At 41.1% G+C, this 20,988-nt stretch overlaps 1 protein-coding gene across 3 annotated transcripts in view; it reads left to right on the plus strand.

Moving 5' to 3' along the window:
* Nucleotides 1-20,988, plus strand: part of CDH13 (cadherin 13) — a 1,176,109-nt gene that overhangs the window by 213,565 nt on the left and 941,556 nt on the right. For all 3 annotated transcript variants that reach the window (XM_054453276.2, XM_054453277.2, XM_054453278.2), the window contains exon 2: nucleotides 19,100-19,211. In XM_054453276.2, coding sequence (XP_054309251.1) covers nucleotides 19,100-19,211 — 112 coding nt within the window. The remainder of the gene's footprint in view (nucleotides 1-19,099; nucleotides 19,212-20,988) is intronic.

Consider the following 20,988-nt stretch of genomic DNA (forward strand, 5'->3'; position numbering starts at 1 on the left):
TGGCCAGTGAATAAATATAGTGGCCAGATGGGGTCTGTGGCCATCACCATATGCACTTCTCTGCTAGAGCTTATTTGCCTTTGGAACAAAGTCTGTAGCTGATGTTTGACAAGCCAAGGAGACTCTAGTGTAGTCCCCCAGCCTACTGTAGAGGCTCTTCACGTTATCATATTTTACACTGCATAATTTTTGAAGATGATCCCTTCTCTTCCAAATTCTAGTATAGGAGAGGTACGCTATTTTTCCATAAGAAAAATCAGACTTACTTTGAAAGAGCGGTAGGATTAGCAGACACTTTGAAATATTACATTAATCCAGCTTGGGTTGAAAATATCCAAAGGACTGACTCATGAAATTTCAGGTAATTGAACTTCTGGACTCAAACAGACATGAGAAGAAAAAGTTATGTTCCTTCAAACTATTTCAGCTCAGATGATTTTTTCCTTTTTAGTTCAAAACCTGACAAAGGTTTGCTTGATGAGAAGAAGAGACCACCTTCCCCACACTGAAAGTTAACGCTATAATGATAATAGGAGGGCTTATGACTGAATCTGTATTCAGATACACCAGTTTGGTTGCTTTTAGTGGTAAGCAGGTTTAGGAGGTTAGAGAAGAGGGTGATGTTTTGATACTGTGGTGAAGCCAAAGGGGGCGATGTCCTTAGTCTGAGGAGACCAACATGAAGCCACCTTTATCGCCCTAAAATGTCTGTGTCTTCAAACAAGTAGGCTAAAGAGGGAAGGCCTGATGCTATGAAAAGGAAAAAAAAAATAACTTGGCCGGGTGCAGTGGCTCACACCTGTAATCCCAGCACTTTGGGAAGCCAAGGTGGGCAGATCATTTGAGGTCAGGAGTTTGAGACCAGCCTGACCAACATGGTGAAACCTTGTCTTTACTAAAAACACGAAAAAAATAGCCAGGTATGGTGGCACGTGCCTGTAACCCCAGGTACTTGGGAGGCTGAGGCAGGAGAATTGCTTAAACTCGGGAGGCGGAGGTTGCAGTGAGCTGAGACCACCCCACTGCACTGCAGCCTGGGTGACGGAGTGAGAATCCATCTCAAAAAAAAAAAAAAAAAAGGAAAAAAACTTGCGTAATGGAGCAGGCTGAGTCAGGTTCCCAGGATCTAGACGACAGTAAATATGGAAGCTGCTTTAAGGAGATATTGGAGACATTTTAATGGTGGTGACAGTTTCATTGTAACACAAATGACTTCTCTGCAACTGTTCAAGGAAGACTGTTTTCCTATGAGTATTAGTAGATGAAGGGTGGAAACTCAGGTGCTTGGCAAGGTCAGAAAGTTAGTGTCAATGAGTGAGGAGGCTTGGGTATAAGAAAAGTCTATATGAAGACATAATTACAAACCAAAAATCACTTTTAGTTGATGATAAGGTAAGCAGCAGTACAACTGTGATGACAGAAGGCAAATGGTACTTGCTGGGGACACATGGGATGCATGGCCTATGGGCATCTAGAAATGAGGCCTGTACATCAGGAGGTCATCCTTACCATCCACGGAGTGTTGCCCTGTTTGACTCCAAGCTCAAAGCTGTCCCAAATCCAGACGCTCCATGAAAATCCTTGATATTTGAATGGCAGCCTCTACAAGCTAAAGGCCATCTAGCAGATACAGTGACCATATGGGACCTGCCGGCCATGATTTTTTGCAGCTTCTCTGTTAGTTCTTGCTTGCCCTTGGAACAAAGCCTGTGGCTGGTGTTTAACTAACATGGGAGATAGTAGTGTGGCTGAAACGTCTGTGTTCTGATCAGTACTATGGCACTATAGACAAACTTTCAAGCTCAAATTGATTATCTTCTAGCTTAGCAAAGCAGCAGCTCCCTAATTATGTCAGGAGGCAGGATTATCTCTGATCATTTGAGCTAGGACTCCAGATAAAACATCAAAAGCAATATTTAAATAACACATAGCCATGGTTAAGGATTCATTGCATTTTCTCTTACTATAAAACCAAAATTGTGGTGGCCCATTTTGTTCCATTACTGGAAGGGTTTTCCAGGCTGTTTTAACTCATACATAGTGTAACCCTCTCCGTTATTACAAAATTTCACTCTGGGAAAGAGCAAAGCTGTGCTTTGTGGTACAGTGGTATGATGGTTTATGTTCATGAAGGTCCTACAAAAATTCAGAAACGTTCTTAATTCAAATGATCTAGAAATAGGAACTGGAATATCTACTGTGCTGGAGCTGCTTAACCCATGAAAGACAGTTGTACACAGCTGTTCACAACTCCGTATTCAGTGATTTCACATTAGTAGCTTGAAATTAGCTGTGATGGGAGCATTTATGCCCTGCACATTGTCAAAACTCACAAATCAAGTCATTTATTTCTTGGAGAGCTGGTCATTAAACACTCACTAGGATGCCCTTGGGTACCCCTCACTGCCAGAAGAATTCCCTCCTTCCCTGTATTTCTCCCTTGAAATCTGAGCCTGCCTTGCATTCTACTTATATATATATACACATATATATACACACACATATATATACACATATATGTATATACACACACACACACACACACACACACACATATATATTTGGTTTTTTTTTTTTTTTGTGATGGAGTTTTGCTTTTGTTGCCCAGGTTGGAGTGCAGTGGCGCGATTTCAGCTCACTGCAACCTCCACCTCCTGGGTTCAAGCAATTTTCCTGCCTCAGCCTCCTAAGTAGCTGAGATCACAGGTGCGCACCACTATGTCCAGCTAATTTTTTGTATTTTTAGTAGAGACGGGGTTTCATCATGTTGGCCGGGGTACAGTGGGGTGGTCTCAGCTCACTGCAACCTACACCTCCCGAGTTTAAGTGATTTTCCTGACCTCAGGTGATCCACTCGCCTTGGCCTCCCAAAGTGCAGGGATTACAGGTGTGAGCCACCATGCCCGGTCTAGACATTATATTATTATCTTGCATGCTATTCTACAAATATGAAACAGAAGAAAACTTGCATATTAAATTAAATTACTTTTTAATTCCTGTCTTCTCAAAAATTCTTGCCTTTTAAAAAGTAGTTATCAAAGACAAGGAATTTTTTAATCATCAGGGTAGCTCAGTCTTGAGACATGTGAGTCCTTCTGAGTAGTAACCAGTAGCTGCACCGAAGAGACAGTTCAAGGACTACAAATGATGGTAGTCCTTGAATTTCAAGTCCTTGGGAGTTCAAGGCCTGTCCTCATTTGTAGTTCTTCACACTGCACCACTCTTTATTTGTTTAAAATATAAGAGTGCACAGGCAAAAATCAGCTAAATGGGAGTTGTCTAGAACAGTGCTTTCTCCAGTGACCTTATTCATCCTTCCATGAGGACTCAGTTAATTCTAATCTCTATTTTGCTGTTTCTATGAGGTCAGAAGTCCCCAACTTTTTGGCACTAGGGACTGGTTTCATGGAAGACAATTTTCCCATGTACCAGGGACATGGGGGAGGGGAGGATTTGGGGATGATTCAAGCACATTACATTTATTGTACACTTTATTTCTATTATTATTACCCTATAATATATAATGAAATAGTTATACAACTCATCAGAGTGTAAAATCAGTGGGAGCCCGGAGCTTGTTTTCCTGCAACTAGACAGTCTCATCTAGGGTGATGGGAGACAGTCACAGATCATCAGGCATTAGATTTTCTGAAGGAGCATGCTACCTAGATCCATTACATGTGTGGTTCACGATACGGTTCGTACTCCCATGAGACTCTAATGTTATTGCTGGTCTAACAGAGTTGGAGCTCAGGTGGTAATGCAAGTGCTGGGGAACAGCTATAAATACAGATGAAGCTCCACTCATGGGCCCGCCACTCACCTCTTGCTGTGTGGTCTTGTTCCTAAAAGGCTGCAGATGGATACCCATCCGTGACCTGGGGGCTGGGCATCCTTGTGTTAGATTACTAACTCCACCCTTAAACTTTTTAAGTTGTGTTTTCAAAGAAGGTATTGGCATGTCAGTCTTTCCTATAATGTTCTGTGTTTCTTGAAGATAGGGACCTTGCCTTTCTGTGTATATTGACAATTTGCATATATTGTCTTGGCACTGACACACAGTAGGCACTCAGTAGATGTTACTTGCATCAATGCATGAGTCCTTCATAATACGTCCAGTTGGCATTCAATGAGCAATTGTTCAACTTCCTTTTAATTCAGGATGGTCAAATGTTTGTATGAACATTTGGGGAAACATCTTAACTGTTTACTAGGCAGTTAGATTTTAAAGAAAAGACGTGTATTCATATACTCCGACCCAGGGGAAGATATGTGGCATTCTGCTTAACATAATCAGCTCCTTGCTTTCCACACCAATTTGTGCTTGATTTGTTTCTTTTCTTCTAGAACTTTTCAGAGTGAGAACCTTTAGCAGAAAAAAAAAACAGCTTAACAAGATAGACATTTTAGTTCAATAGAATGATTTTTCTGGTGTGAAAAAGTAAATTACAAAAAGGACTTTGCTTCTGAAAGATAATTAATAAAAACCTTTCCATGTGATGACAAATCTGACATCTTGTCTAATGTCTGGCAGAGAAGAAAGTGTTGAGAGCTGCACTGTTGGAATAAAATGTTCCACTTCACAGCAAGGCCGGGTAGGATCTGATAATTATTTCTAGGCAACAAAAGTTCATAGTCTAATTGTTAAATTGACACAACACCAGGCCTGGCTATGTGGCTATTCACCATCAGTGAGGTCTTCATTTAGGCTTTCCTGATTTCACAGGTAAATATTGCCAGGCATATGGGTGATCATGGAATGACTCCCTTGTGGATATTTTGGACTACAGCTGTACTTATAGAACTTTCCCTTCCCTCTTATAAGCTTCTCATGGGCTGTGGTAGGCTGAGTAATGGTCCCGTAATAAGTCCACATCCTAATTTTCAGAATGTGTGAAGGTTACCTGTATGACCCAGATGAGCATGATGCAATCACAAGCTTATAGAAGGGAAGTAGGAGGAGCCAGAGTTCGAAACAGAAGACAATGTGATGAAGGAAGAGAGACAGAGAAAAACAGATGAGAAGACCCCATGCTGCTGGCTTGAAAGAAGAAGGAGGCTGTGAACTGAAGAATGTAGATGACCTAGCTGGAGAAAACAGATTATCCTGAAGGATTTCAGCCCTGTGGCTTCAGACTTTAGAACTGTAAGGTAATAAAACTTTGGGAGGCCGAGGCAGGCGGATCACAAGGTCAGGAGATGAAGACCATCCTGGCTAACACGGTGAAACCCCGTCTCTACTAAAAATACAAAAAAATAGCTGGGCGTGGTGGCGGGCGCCTGTAGTCCTAGCTACTCAGGAGGCTGAGGCAGGAGAATGGCATGAACCCGGGAGACGGAGCTTACAGTGAGCCGAGATAGCACCACTGCACTCCAGCCTGGGTGACAGAGCAAGACTCCGTCTCAGGTGGGGGAAAAAAAAAAAGAACTATAAGGTAATAACGTTTGTTTTTTTTTTTTTTTTTTTTTGAGGTGGAGTCTTGCTCTGTCACCCAGGCTGGAGTGCAGTGGCGCTATCTCAGCTCACTGTAAGCTCCGTCTCCCGGGTTCACGCCATTCTCCTGCCTCAGCCTCCTGAGTAGCTAGGACTACAGGCACTCGCCACCATGCCCTGCTAATTTTTTTTTTTTTTTTTTTTTTTGTATTTTTAGTAGAGATGGAATTTCACCGTGTTAGCCAGAATGGTCTCGATCTCCTGACCTTGTGATCTGCCTGCCTCAGCCTCCCAAAGTGCTAGGATTAGAGGCGTGAGCCACCCCACCCAGCCAATAAAGTATTTTTAAGCCCCTCAGATTTTAGAACTTTGTTATAGCAGCAGTATGAAATTGATACACGGGGGCATGTTTTCCTGAAATCAGAGCCTGAGATGAGAACCAGGTACAGGTAGTTTTCTTTGGGAGGTGATCCAGGAAGCAGGAGTAAGGAAGGATGAGAAGGCAGGAAAGGAGAGAGAACCAATGTATTAAGGAATCCTTGAGCTCACTGCTGTAGACAGCCAGGGGCCAATCCACAGGGACCTCGAGAGGCACAGGGAATGACTCTCAGACGTGTCTGCCTGCAAGAAGGCAGGTGGGAGCATTCAGGCAGCTGTCATTTCCAATGCACTGAGGGGTGTCCGCAGGAGCATTAACTCCCCCTCCTTTCCCATCTCTGCTTTTCCTCGAATTAGCCAAGCTCCTGCAGTGTAGGAGAAGGAGAAAGAGCCAAAGCAGAATGCAAAGAGACTGAGGGCACTCTAAGGGGCAAGCCTGACTTCTTTGGAAACTGATCGCAGCAGCAACTGAGATCAGAGGTTGGCCGAGGTATTGGCCGCAGCCAACAGCAGCATCCTCTATTGGGCTGAACCCTCAGATTCCAGACCTATTCATTTACTAACTTTCCCATCTTTTGTCTCTGTGGATTCATGGTTTCTTGGTGTAGACCTGACAAGGTTCCCAGTGCCTGGCACATGGTAGGCGTTCATTATTTTCTCATTTGAACTCCCTGAGGCTACTAAGGCCCACCCAAGAGTACCTCATATAGGGGCTCCTTTGTTTGACTTAGGGAAGCAGGTATTATTTGGCATTCGACATCACTAATTTAATTACAAAAAATTCATAAATAGACGCAAATACCGCCAACCCTGAGCAGGCACATCCTCTGGTTTCTCCTAAGGGCCGGCCAGCAAGCCAGGCATTCCCAGTGCAGTAACTTAAATTCTTACAAAACTGTATTTTTCCTTTTAAGTTTTCCAAGTGAGCCCAGTGGCTTAATCTTGGAATCTTAATAGTAAAGAGTTAATTCCATTTAGACAAAAATTGTGATTTCATTGAGTGAATTGTTCTTGGCTCTGTTTTATCCAAACTGAAGGAGGGTATGCATCAGTCCTATTTTGAGACAAAACACCTTCAAATAATCTGGAAAACAACCCAGAGTTTATTTCTGCCAAATGGCTCCCTGTTTCTTGAACTGGCATGCTATGGTGTTTGCATTGACCAAACTTCTGCATGGAACCTTTGTTCTTAGAGGTTGTCACGTGAAAAGTTTCAATCATCTTTCTAATATGTCCTTGTCTGTGACATGGTCCCAGTCCTTATTTTCATCCAAACAGCGTGTTGTTTCTTCTTCCTTATTTCCACAATACTTTATACATACCCTCTATATTAATATAACTATAATATTAATGTATACTTATTATATAATAAATATATATCAGATATCAATATAAATAATAACTAGCACGTAACACCTACTGTGAGCCAGTTTCTGTCCTGAAACATTTGATTTGTGTTGACTCATTGACTCCTACAACCAATGGGAGTAGACACAATATTAGTTGTGTTTTGCAAATGAGGAAACTAAGGCAAAGAGAAGTTAAGTAACTTGCTCAGGGTCGCATAGAAACTAACTGGAAAAATTGAGATTTGGACCCAGTTAGTCTAGCTTGGGAATCTTTACTCTGAACTACTTTCTAACTGATTCCCAATGTATAGACACATAGGTTGTAGTTTATTATATGTCCATGTGTCTGTCTTTCCTTCTAGATAATAAGTTTTTTAAGGGTTTTATTCATTTTTCCAACTCTAGTATCTAGGCCAGAGCCTGGCAGATAATAGAAATGTTAAATTTTCACTAAGAAAATCAATTTTAAAATGAACCCGATGATGCTGTCATAATGGCAGATCAAAATGTCCCATAACTTGAAAGAGGCAATTACTAAAACAATAGCAAAAAATAAAATAAAACAAAATAAAATAAAAAATGAGAGACAATGCTTATTTATGCTGAGGAGAGGAGCACTTAGGACAGTCATTGCCACATCCTGATTCTGACAGCCTTGTCAAAGCATTCCAAAGCCATGACCTTCCCTTATTCTCCCTTCCTTCCCCACCTCGCCTTCAAATTTGCTCTCCTATTCCTTTCTTTGTAACTCCTCTTCATTGGTTTTCCCAAATTATATTTACATGTTAAAATACCAAGTAAAGGGAACCCATATTTTCTGAGTGTCTGTTGTGGGGCCAGGCTATAGTAGACTGCATTAGTTCCCAATGGCTGCTGTAAGAAATGACCACAAATTTAGCAGTTTAAAACAAACATAATATTGTGCAGTTTTGAATGTCAGAAGTTCAAAATGGGCTTCACTGGACTAAAATCAAGGTGTTGACAGCGACGCATTCCTTTCTGGAGTCTCTTGGGGAGAATTCCCTTTCTGCCATCTCTAGTTTCTAGGGGCTGCCCACATTCCTTGGCTCCCGGACCCTTCCTCCATCTTCAAAGTCAGCAATGTGGGGCTGAGTTCATCTCATACCATATCACTCTGCCCTCACCTTCATCATCACATCTCTTTCTCTTATCCTTTCTTCCATTCTCAAAGATACTTGTAATTACGTTGGGTTTATGTGATTACATAATCCAGGATAAGCATGCTGTTTTAATGTTAGCTGATTGCCAACCTTAATTACCCTTTGCCATGTAATCTAGCATATTCACAGGTCCTGGGGAGTAGGGTGAGGACATCTTTAGGGGACTACTGTCTATTCTGTTTGCGTTATCATTAAAGCCTCCCAGTGACCGTTTCTCTAGCAAAGAGCATGTGAAGGCCATTCACTCTGAATTAAATTGCCAAAAGCCAGAGAAATCACCACACAGCCAGAGTTCAGACTTAGGTTAGTTTTGGCTTTTTGCCCCATGCTTTTCCTTGTTTTCTTGTTTTCTTGTGCTTCACTTTTTTTTTGTACTTCACAGATATTGTATGTTTTACAAATTGAAGATTTGTGGTGTTGAAGTCAAAATAAAAATGTAGAGATGAATCTCTAAATGTAGCATTTCATTTGGAAAGAAAGACTTGCAATTTGGGACATTTATGCAGATTAGATAGTCTTTGGTATGTTCAAAGAACAAAGAAAGTTGGAGGTTTTGTAACAATGAAAAATGTTATGTATTGCTCTTTGAGAAAGTTGGTTGATACTAGTAAGGTTCTGGGAAGCTGGCAAGCTTCAGCTGGTGAGTGGCTTCAGTGAGAAAATTAGTCCTGGAGTTGCAGCAAATTATCTTGAAGCTGTAGGTAAAACTGGGTTCAGGTTACAGCAGCCAGGCTTGCAGAGAATTACATTGTTGGAGCAATGCTTTGTGTCCCTAGTGTGTTTTTCCCTGGCTTTTTGACTTTGTTTTTGTTGGGTAAGACAAGAATAACCCAATTTGTAGGATCAACTTTCACCTTGACAACTCTGCATTGAGCAAGTTTATGGGTGCTGTTTTTCCAACAGTGTGTGATCACTTTGTGTCTCTGTCTCATGTTTTGGTAATTTTCCCAGTTTCTTTACTTTTTTTAAATTATTACTTTGTCTGTTTTGGTGATCTCTGATCAGTGACCTTTGATGTTACTATTGTGATTTTTTTTTGGTGGGGGGAGGCACCACGAACTGTGCCCATATAAGATGCCAAACTTAATTGATAAGTGCGTATTCTGACTGTTCCACTGACTGGCCCTTTACCCATCTGTATCCTTCTCCTCCAAACATCCTATTTCCTGAAACACAGCAATATTTAAATTAGGCCAATGAATAATCCTGCAATAAAGTACTTTCTTTGCCTCTAAGTGTTCAAGAGAAAGTAGCACATCTCTCTCTTTAAATCAAACCTAGAAATGATTAAGCTAAGTGAGGAAGGCATGTCAAAAGCTGAGACAGGCTGAAAGCTAGGTTTCTTGTGCCAAACAGTAAAGTTGTGAATGCAAAGGAAAAGTTCCTGAAGGAAACTAAAGGTGCTACTCCACTGAACACATGAATGATAAGAAAGTAAGACAGCCTTATTGCTGACATGGAGAAAGTTTTAGTGGTCTGAATAGATGATCAAATCAGCCGCAGCATTCCCTCAAACCAAAGCCTAATCCTGAGCAAGGCCTTAACTCTTTTCAATTCTCTGAAGGCTGAGAGGTGAGGAAGCTGCAGGAGAAAAGTTGGAAGTTAGCAGAGGTTAGTGTGTGATGTTTGAGGAAAGAAACCATCCCTATAACATAAAAGTGTCAGGTGAAGGCCGGGCACAGTGGCTCACACCTGTGATTCCAGCACTTTGGGAGACCAAAGCAGGTGGATCACGAGATCAGGAGAGCAACACCATCCTGGCCAACATGGTGAAGCCCTGTCTCTACTAAAAATACAAAAATTAGCTGGGTGTGGTGGTGCATACCTGTAATACCAGCTACTCGGGAGGCCAAGGCAGGAGAATCGCTTGAACCAGGGAGTAGGAGGTTTCAGTGAGCTGAGATCACACCACTGCACTCCAGCCTGGTGACAGAGTGAGACTCCGTCTCAAAAAAATAAATAAATAAAATAAAGTGTGAGGTGAAGCAGGAAGTGCTGATATAGAAGCTGGAGCAAGTCATCCAGAAGATCTAGCTAAGATCATTGATGAAGGTGGATACATTAAATAATACATTTTCTACGTGGTTAAAACATTCTTATACTGGATGAAGATCCCATCTAGGACTTTCATAGCTAGAGACGAGAAGTAAAGGACAAGCAAACTCTTTTGTCTGTGACTAACGCAACTGGTGACTTTAAGTTGAAGCCAATGCTTATTCACCATTGCAAACATCTTAGGGCCCTTAAGAATTATGCTGAATCTACTCTGCCTGTGCTCCACAAAAGGAACAACAAAGCCTGGGTGACAGTACATCTCTTTACAACATGGTTTATTCAGTATTTTAAACCCACTGAGAACTACTGCTCAGAAAACTATATTCCTTTCAAATCTTACTGTTCATTGACAATGTACCTGGTCATCCAAAAGTTTTAATGGAGGTATATAAGCAGATTAATGTTGTTTTCACACCTGCTAATATAATTTCCATTTTGCAGCTCATGAATCAAGAAGAAATATTGACTTTCAAGTCTTATTATTAAAGAAATACATTTTGTAAGGCTACAACTTCTAAAGATTGTGATTCCTCTGATGGATCAGGACAAAATGAGTCAAAAACCTGCTGAAAAGGATTCACCGTTCTAGATGCCACTAAGAACATTTGTGACTCATGGGGGGAGGTTAAAATGTCAAAAATAACAGGAGTTTAGAAGATGTTGATTTCAATCCTCATAGATGATTTTGAGAGTTTCAAGACGTCAGTGGAGGAAGGAAATGCAGATGTGGTCGAAATAGCAAGAGAACTAGAATTAGAAGTAGAGCTTGAATATGTGTGTGAATTGCTACAAGCTCATGATAAAACGTGAATGGATGAGGAGCTGCTTCTTATGGATGAGCTAAGAAAGTGGTTTCTTGAGATGGAATCTAATCCTGGTGAAGATGCTGTGAACATTGTTGAAAAGACAATAAAGGATTTAGAATCGTACCTAAACTTAGTTGATAAAGCAGTGGTAGGGTTTGAGATGACTGCTTTCAATTTTGAAAAAGTTCTCATGTGGGTTAAATGCTACCAAATAGCATCACATGCTATGGAGAAATCATTCATGAAAGGAAGAGTCGATAGGTTGGCAAACCTCGTTGTTTTCTTATTTTAAGAAATTGCCACAGCCTCCCCAACCTTCGCAACCACCACCCTAAAGGTTGCCATCAAAATGGAGGCAAGACCCTCACCAGCAAAAAGACAACCACTTCTTGAAAGCTCAGAGGATCATTAGCATTTTTTAGTAACAAAGTATTTTTAAATTAAGGTATGTACATTGTTTTTAGAAATAATGCTATTGAATGCTTAATAGGCTACATTATAGTGTAAACATAACTTTTATATGCACTGGGAAGCCAAAAAGTTCATGTGACTCACTTTATTATAATATTCGTTTTATTGCTATGGTCTGGAACCGAACCTGCAGTATCCCCAAGGGATGCCTGTACATGCAGCTTCCCTGTTTACAGTTTGAGGAGAATATGTTGGGTAGCATCTTTTAGAAAGAAAGTCTAGGATGTTGGTTCAAATTTTGTGTGAAAGCAACAATAGGGCCGGGTGCAGTGGCTCACGCCTGTAATCCCAGCACTTTGGGAGGCTGAGGCGGGTGAATCACAAGGTCAGGAGCTCGAGACCAGCCTGGCCAACATGGTGAAACCCCGTCTCTACTAAAAATACAAAAAATTAGCTGGGCATAGTGACGGATGCCTGTAATCCCAGCTACTCGGGAGACTGAGGCAGGAGAATTGCTTGAACCCTGGAGGCAGAGGGTGCAGTGAGCCAAGATTGTACCTCTGCACTCCAGCCTGGGTGACAGAGTGAGACTCTGTCTCAAAAAAAAAAGAAAAAGAAAAAAAGAAAAGAAAGCAACAATGGGACTGACCAAACTAAAAGCAGTCTCCTCTTTTACCTCCCCAAGAACTATAAAATCATTTGTAAGTGTCTGTGACCTTAATGACCAACGAAGTATCAGGTTTTCTGTGTTCCTGGGGCTGTAAAACACCAGGAACATTTTAAGGAGGTCAGACTCAGCAGGGGCATGGATGACATGAGTACATTCACGTGTGTACGTGTGTGTGTGTGTGTGTGTGCATGCACGTGTCCTGGAATGCTACGTTGCTCCATGCTTTCCCTGTAGGCAGTGTGCCTTTGTAAACCCTTCCAGGACTCTGGGCTGGTGCTCCCTGGGAGGATAAAGAATTAATCAAAATACACTCCTGTGATATTTTTACATCCTGCAAGTCAGAGGCAGTATCCTTTCTTCCCCACAAATCTAAGACCCTCCAAACTGATCTCAGTACACTGACTTTAACAAGAGTAAACCAGAGGTGTTTTGTGGCAGGGATAAAGTAACTATCCACCAACACTAATGACAAAAAAGCAAAAAGAGTTGGAGACAGGAAAACAAAAAGGATCCCAGAGACACTAGGGTGTTGGTTTGGAAAATACCTTTTTGGAGCTGGTTTAAGAGGGAATGAAACCTGAGAGTGTTCTGAACCTGGTGAGATAGATTATTTGTGGCAGGAAGTTTCTCTCTTTATTTGTGGCTGCTTTGGAGATAGTTGTGTCATGTTTTTCTTCAGTCCTGATATTTCTCACTGGCCTCTGGGATATATCTGTGATATGAGTGGTGTCAAAGACTTTTCCGCCCTTGTTCCGTGGATGTTTAGTGTACAGTCAGCTGCTGCAACAAACAACACCAAATCTCAGTGACTTTGCCCAGGGTTCTGTGGATGTGTCTTGTGGGGCGGTTCTCCTGAGTAACTGTCTTCTGTGCAATGACTGCTTCTGGGTTCTTTCTATTGGATGACTCTGCCACCTTGGGAGTCCTTACTTTCTATCTCCATGGATAGGAGAAGAGAAGATATCATGCAGGACATTCAGGGGCCATGTCTAGAAGACGTGAGAATCCTTCCACCTTTATTCTGTTGGCCAGTGATTAGTCCCATGGATAAAATTGTAATGGAGCAGCAGCACCAGGTCCTATTGTGACAGTAGCCAGAGACTAATCTCAATGACAGTTCTCATAGCTTGAAGAGGTATTTGCAAAATCTAAAGCAAAGGTTGCCAACTCGAATGTCTAGATGTCCGGGCAAGTGTTTAACTGAATTGAGTGAGCAGGAATAAGAACAGGGAGTGGTGCTGAGAAGGAAAGCTTGGAGAGGGGAACTCTACATGACATGACAATTTAACTTGATGACAGACTTCTCTGGCTAAACTAACCACATCTGCTGGCCACATCCATCCCGTATGCTGCCAGTTGGCAACCCACAGTATGGGAGAGAAAAAGAAAAAATCCTTTCTCTGGAAGCAAACTCCAAAGTTGGCTATATTCTTGAATCATTACCTGTCAGGATAAACAAAAACACTTTCTTTTTAAGAAAGAAAGAAAGAAAGTTCTGTACTGCAGCAAATAAATGGAAGCTAAAAAGAAAACCTGGTGTAAAGAGTGTGATTTAAGAATTCGCTTTCTGTGCATAAATTTAGGGTAGTGGCTCTTGCACGGAAGAGAGATCTCTGAGCTGCTACTTTAAAGGTTGCTTGGTGTCCTACAAAGGTAACACAACTCAATCATATCAGGCACTGATGTTCTCATTGTGCAGCTGATCCTGAGATGCAAACACCCCACGATCTTCTACTGTCTGCTTCCCTGCTATGTCCCTGTGCATAGTCTAAACAGTCTATTCACTGAACAGTTTTTTAGGAACAACAAAAGTAATAATATGTTGGTAATATTTTGTCAATGTCTACCCTGGAGAATATCAGTGAATCATGAATACGTATTTAAATATAATACATAGAAATAATAATAGCAAGCATTTATTGAGCAAGTACTATGTACCAGGAACTACTTAAGGCTCTTAACAATAATTAACTCACTTAATCCTCATAACGGGGGTAAGATACCATTACTCCTGCTTTTCAGCTTAGAAAACTGAGACACAGAAGGTTACTTGCCCAAGAATAGCCCACTGGTAAACGAGATTCACACTGAACCAACGTGACTTAGACCTGTGCTTATAGTCCGTCTGAAACGTGAATCTTTGTAGCAGGCTGATGGTAATTTTTAGATAATAGAAATCTTTTGTTAATCATAGAATTTGATTATTGCTGTGCTTTCAAAGGTGTCTTGGTTACCTCTCATTTCTTAGGTACTCACTGATGCATAAATGGACAAACATGTCATAGAGGTAGACTACGATTGCCATGGCGTTAAAGATAAATTTGGAATGATGCTCAGAGCATATATTCTAGAAAACTTACAGAGGATTTGGGGAAAACTATGTCCAGGTAGTATCTTTACACATGTGACATCTCATAATGTTGGAGAAAGGGTTTGCCTGGTTTTGGAGTAATGTCCAAGTACTAATTCTTACAGCAATGAGGGGTGCTGCTTTACTGCTTTCCATCCCCTTACCAAACTTACTGTGAATGAAATTGAAGAGTGGATATTGGTGGCAAGTTCAAGCATAGATACTGTCTTGAATTCTCTTAAGAAATCAAAGGGCAAGGCTGGGCATGATGGCTTACGCCTGTAATCCCAGAACTTTGGGAGGCCGAGGCAGGCGGATCACGAGGTCAGGATATCGAGACCATCCTGGCCAACATGGTGAAACACTGTCTCTACAAAAAAAAAATACAGAAAATTAGCTGGGCTTGGTGGAGGGCGCCTGTAGTCGCAGCTACTTGGGAGGCTGAGGCAGGAGAATGGTGTGAACCCAGGAGGTGGGGCTTGCAGTGAGCCGAGATCGCGCCACTGCACTCCAGCCTGGGTGACAGAGCGAGACTCTGTCTCAAAAAAAAAAAAAAACAGTAAAAAGAAATCAGAAAACAATAGCAGTAACTAGAACATTCTACCATTATTGACTAGTAAGATATTTAGCTTTTGGGGAAGTCCTAAATTAGCCTGGAATCATTTTTAAATGCAGTTTTGTAATTTCAGTGATGTGTTACATGAAACTCAAAGAGTCACAAAATAATTCACGTGTAAGCGAAGAGTGTGTTGGTTTAAAAGATGAGTCTGCGTTCTTCTCCCTTTAGCCAGATAATTCTTAATCATCTTTGAGATCCCAGCAGAAACGTCTCTTTTGTGGTTTTGCTTTCCTTGATGCTCTAGATGAAGTTAGACTTCCCTATACCCCAAATTTTACATGCTCCCAGAGAGATCTATATTTTCCTTTCAAGTTAAATTTTAATCTTGGTGAATCACTTAAATTATTATTTGTTAATGCCTCTTTTCTTTTTGAGACCATAATTATATTTAACAATTATTGACTCCTTATCCTGTCTGGCACTTTTCTCATTGCTTTGGACAATGTGTAGCAAAGTCGTCACTGAATCCCAGGAGTCTAATAGGTATTTGTGAATGAGGAGTGAGTAAATGAATGAATGATTTGACTAATTCTTACCTCACTAAGTCACCCCTGGCCCAGGAGGGTACTGTGTACCTTTATGTTACAAATCATTTAACTTTAAATTTGATTGGTAGGTGAAGTGTCCCAAGAATTTATGAAGATAAAACTGTGCCTTTGGGGGTTCCCCTACTGCTCCCCTCTTCCCTAAGAGTCAGCAGCTGGAAAAGGTTTATTTATTTTTTTTATTTTGTAACTCTAGAAGAATCCTGAATGGGCCCTGCAAAGTAATCTCAGAGATTGAGCCACAGATAGACAAAGATGGAGAACACAACTCACCTGCAGAGTGCTGTTTCTCATCACTAACTGTGCTTTCTCTCAGTCCTGACTTTTTATGCTGAGGGTTCTGGGAGAAATTTCACCTTCCTTACTTCCTACGGGATATCCAGTTTCCTGGTCTGGGAGCTGAGAGCAGAATTAGCCAATTAGAAGGTTAATGCATAATTGTAGGCACTGGGTGTTTGGAGGAGACCCTTGACCATTTGCTATTTAACTGAATTAATTTTGGCCAGTTATAGATTTTCTGTTTGCAAAATTGCCAGCAGATTTTTCTGACTCCTGGATCTGCGTCCTGTGTATGTGCCACTTGGGATGCCAGCATTAGGATTGATTCCAGGGCGATCTAACCAGAGCCTGCTCTCAAGACAAGGGAATCCATGATTCACAAGCGGAACCATACGGATGCCAGACCACAGCATTCTTTTCCCTTTGATTTGAGGGAGATGATGTTGGTCAGGGTGATGACGCCCCCATTTCAATTTCTCTGATGTTGTTCAGGCCAGCCACAAGGTGAACCTCCTGAGATTGATTCTTGCTCCCTTCTTTGGGGTTCAGTGCATTTCAGAGGGCTGGTATTTAGAGAGAAGCCCTGGTTCCACAGCTTCCAACCTTTTGACACTGCTTTGAGTTCTCTGGTGGGGATGATAATGAATTTTCTTCAACTGTCTGTGTGCAGTGGTTAGGATTTTGAGGTCTGATATTGAAGTTTTGTTTTCTAAGAAACACACGGAGTCGAGGATTTGAGTGCAAGTAATTTGAGTGATGGCAGAAATTGGTTTAAGAAGAATACTAGCTGGGGCCGGGTGTGGTGGCTAACGCCTGTAATCCCAGCACTTTGGGAGGCTGAGGTGGGTGGATCATGAGGTCAGCAGATCGAGACCATCCTGGCGAACACTGTGAAACCTCATCTCTACTAAAAATACAAAAAAAATTAGCCAGGTGTGGAGGCAGGCGCCTGTAGTCCCAGCTACTCGGGAGGCTGAGGCAGGAGAACGGCGTGAACCTGGGGGCAGAGCTTGCAGTGAGCAGAGATCATGCCACTGCACTCCAGCCTGGGCAACAGAGCAAGACTATGTCTCAAAGAAAAGAAAAATACTAAAAGGAAAGAAAAATACTAGCAGGGTGCAGTGGCTCACACCTGTAATCTGGGCACTTTGGGAGGTCAAGGCGGGTGGATCACTTGAGCTCAGGAGTTCGAGAGCAGCCCGAGCAACATAGTGAAACCTCATCAGTACAAAAAATAGAAAAATTAGCTGGGCATGGTGACGAGTGCCTGTTGTCTCAGCTACTTGGGAGGCTGAGGTGGGAGGATCGCTTGAGCCCAGGAGGTTGAGGCTGCAGTGAGCCACAATTGCACTCCAGCCTGGGCAACATGGCAAGACTCTGTCTCAAAAAAAAAAAAAAAGAAATTTTAAAAGTTAGAAAAAATAGAAAAAATACCAGTAGGGAATAAGGAAATAAGTCAGGGAAGAGAAGGCAGGTAATGAATGTGAGTTATCAAGCCAGATTCTCTGGTGGACATTGGCACTCAATCCCAGGTGGAAACTGGGAGACAAAACGCGTATCTCCAAGTGATCTCACCAGAGGGGTGAGGGAATTGGGATATTTACATACCATTCCCCATCAGTTATTGGTTAAGTGCCACTCCCAGGATATTAATTTCCAAACAATCTCTTCTGGCACTATGCTCAGATAAAATACCCTTCCACAAGTTTTAGAGACATATCTCAGACAAAGAAAAAAACATGCAAAGTCCTGCACATTGACACAGAAGTTCTGAGGGGAATGGGTAGGACTCTGACAGAGTTCCTTTCAGGACACTTGAACCTAGATTCAGATGCTGGCTGCACCCATATACTTGGGCAAGCTTGTTAACCTTTCTAGAGTTTCGGGTTCATCTTCTATAAAATATACCTTATAACAATACACATTTCATAGGCCTGCTGTGGAGATTATGCATATGGTGAGTTTAGCACAGTAATGGCCAAATAATAAGGGCTCAAAAATGGTAGCTTTCATTTGTTAAGTGTTATGGAGCCTCTTCTCTGTCCCAGTATGTGTGGTAGGTGCTCAGTAGAACCGGTGGTTGGTTGCTGGGGGGAGGTAATCCCTGTTTTTATGGGCTTATAGCCTTTGCGTACTAAACCTTAAGACCATTTCTTATTTCACTAAGTTACACCTTGCCCAGGAGAGAATCACATACATCCCATACATTATGTTTCAAATCATGTAACCTAATTTTTTGACCATTGGATGAAGTGTCTTAAGCATCTGCAAAGACAAAACTGTGCCTTTGAAAGCAATTGTAAATTTTAAGTTTTATAGAAGACAAGTTTACAAAAGGAATAAGAAACTGGTGAAATTAATTTTAATAACATATATTTAACTTCATATGTAAAATATTGTCATTTCAACATGTAATTAATATAAAATTATTAACTATTTTACATTCTTTATTTAGACCTTGAAATCCAATGTGTATTTCATACTTACAACATGTCAATTTCAGACCTATGACCTTTAAAGCACTCAGTAGCCACCAGTGGCTCATGGTCACCATATAGGGCCACAGTGAAGGCTTAGCAGGCCCTGGATTCCTTTTAGAAGTAAATTCCAACAGACTACTTCCATTTTCTCTTTCCTCCTCTTCATAGATGACAATGCTTCTTTGCTTGTATAAAAATGAGGTTGGTTTTAGCTTAGGCATCATGGAAAATTGACAGTTTCTGTAATAAAATTTCACACATGGAAACCATGGTGAGAATCTTAGCAGGTGTAAAAATCTGACGAAGTTATTTCTTTAACTGCAGCTTAATGGAAACTGCAGCAGCTGTTCCATTTGTGTATTCTCCAAATCTCAGAGCCAAAAAGGATCGTTGGCAGCCACTGGAGAAGTATCAACTTACCTCTTCATTTGGGAAATGAAATCAAAACTTCAGCTTATTTCTAAAAGTTGCAGATTTGGCGAAAGTTAGCAGGGCAAACACATAAGCTGCTATTAAAACATTGATGGCTTTGGTTTTCTCAGGTGCTGCTGCTAACATCTGCAGAAGATTTGGACTGCATTCCTGGATTTCAGCAGAAAGTGTTCCATATCAATCAGCCAGCTGAATTCATTGAGGACCAGTCAATTCTAAACTGTAAGCAGTGTCACTCAAAGATGCTTTTAGACTCTTCTCGTATTTGAATTTACTAATGTTTATGACTGTGTCTCAGGATGTGGTATTTCCTAAACTAAGTGTTTTCTGATTATTTTTCTTATGTCACTGCTTGACCCAAAGTGGAAATTCTTGAATGAGGGCCTGGCCAACTTAGAGGTTAACAGAGTGATATGCATCTCTTTTTAGTATTTTATCATTGGTGGGTATTTCCATACTGCTCTCAGAAAAGGGGGCTCTCAGCCTCCAATGAGAGTTCTACACTGTGCAAAGGAAATGAAATTCATTTCCCCTGGGCAGATCCCCAAAAGCAAAATCATTGCCTTCTCGCAGATTGCTGTTCTACCTGTAGTTTCTCATACATAGCATTAGATCAAAATAATGGTGAGAGTATGACATTGGCTTCTGGGAATTTTTAGACATAGAAATCAAAAACTCTTATTCTTAAGGCTAATAAGATGGTCTTTAGAAAGATTCAAAACCTCTACTGATTATTCTATGGATTAAACACAAATCATCCCAAATTCCAATTGATTTATTTAAAATATGCATCTTTCATATCTGCGGTTATGATCTCTTTCTGTTTTTAATGTCAATATTATATTGCTTTATCTTTAAGAAGTGTTAGGGTACATTGCTAAATGCATAACAAGTACAGTTTTAGTACAATAGAATTTAAAATTGATGGTAGACAAATAGCCATTTAATTGTAGGCTCTTGAGTACCTTGCTTAACAACTGGAAATGAAGAATATGGAAACAACTGATCTAAACTGATCAGATGCAGCTGGGCGTGATGGCTCACGCTTGTAATCTCACCACTTTGGGAAGCCGAGGAGGATGGATGGCTTGAGGCCAGAAGTTCAAGACCAGTCTGGGCAACCTGGTGAAACCCCATCTCTACTAAAATTACAAAACTTAGCTGGGCATGGTGGCACATGCCTATAGTCCCAGCTACTCGGGAGGCTGAGGCAGGAGAATCACTTTAACCCAGGAGGTGGAGGCTGCAATGAGCCAAGATCATACCATTGCACTCCAACCTGGGTGACAGAGCGAGACTGTCTCTCAAAAAAAAAAAAAAAAAAAAAAAAAAAAGAAGAAGAAAATAAAAATAAAATAAGCTGATCAGATGCTCCAAGGTCTTTTCAAGGAAGGTGATTCCACATTGGCTCCTATGGTATCAGGTTTGCCTTCCACACTAGCTAAGTTCCTTTAGTCCTGTGCTATGTGGCTGACAAGTTTAAAGGAAAGACAAGAAAAAAAAAAAGGACACTTGACTGATTATTCTATGAGGCTGGGACACACTCTAAGAGTCGAAAGGAACACAATAATGAAGATGCACTGTTGAGCATCAAGGGAGCTGTCCAAGGTGAAGCCCGTGCACCTCCTGATGAAATGACGCCAATGAAATCATTTCAATAATTAGTCTGTAATGACAAGGTTCAGGGCTGGCACAATAAGTGAATTCCAATATGTGATTTCCTGCTAATTTGATCTTTGAGTGTGACTCCTGGGTCAGACCATCGGGAACCCTCATTTGTCTTTTCATTTTTGTATTTATCAGAATCAATATATTTCAAACAGAACTTGATTTGTGAGAACCATTTTTCTGGCTCTCCTCTCCTCTCTTCCTCTATCTTCCTTCTATTTTTTTTTTCCAAGTGATTATCCCAAATGGCATCTATGTTAACACTCTTGGAAATGTGAAGCCACCCTGAGTATGGAAATTAATAGAGTTGGTATGCAAAGTAGACCTATAA

This window comes from Pongo pygmaeus, chromosome 18, assembly GCF_028885625.2.
Source record: "Pongo pygmaeus isolate AG05252 chromosome 18, NHGRI_mPonPyg2-v2.0_pri, whole genome shotgun sequence".
Lineage (NCBI taxonomy): Eukaryota > Metazoa > Chordata > Mammalia > Primates > Hominidae > Pongo > Pongo pygmaeus.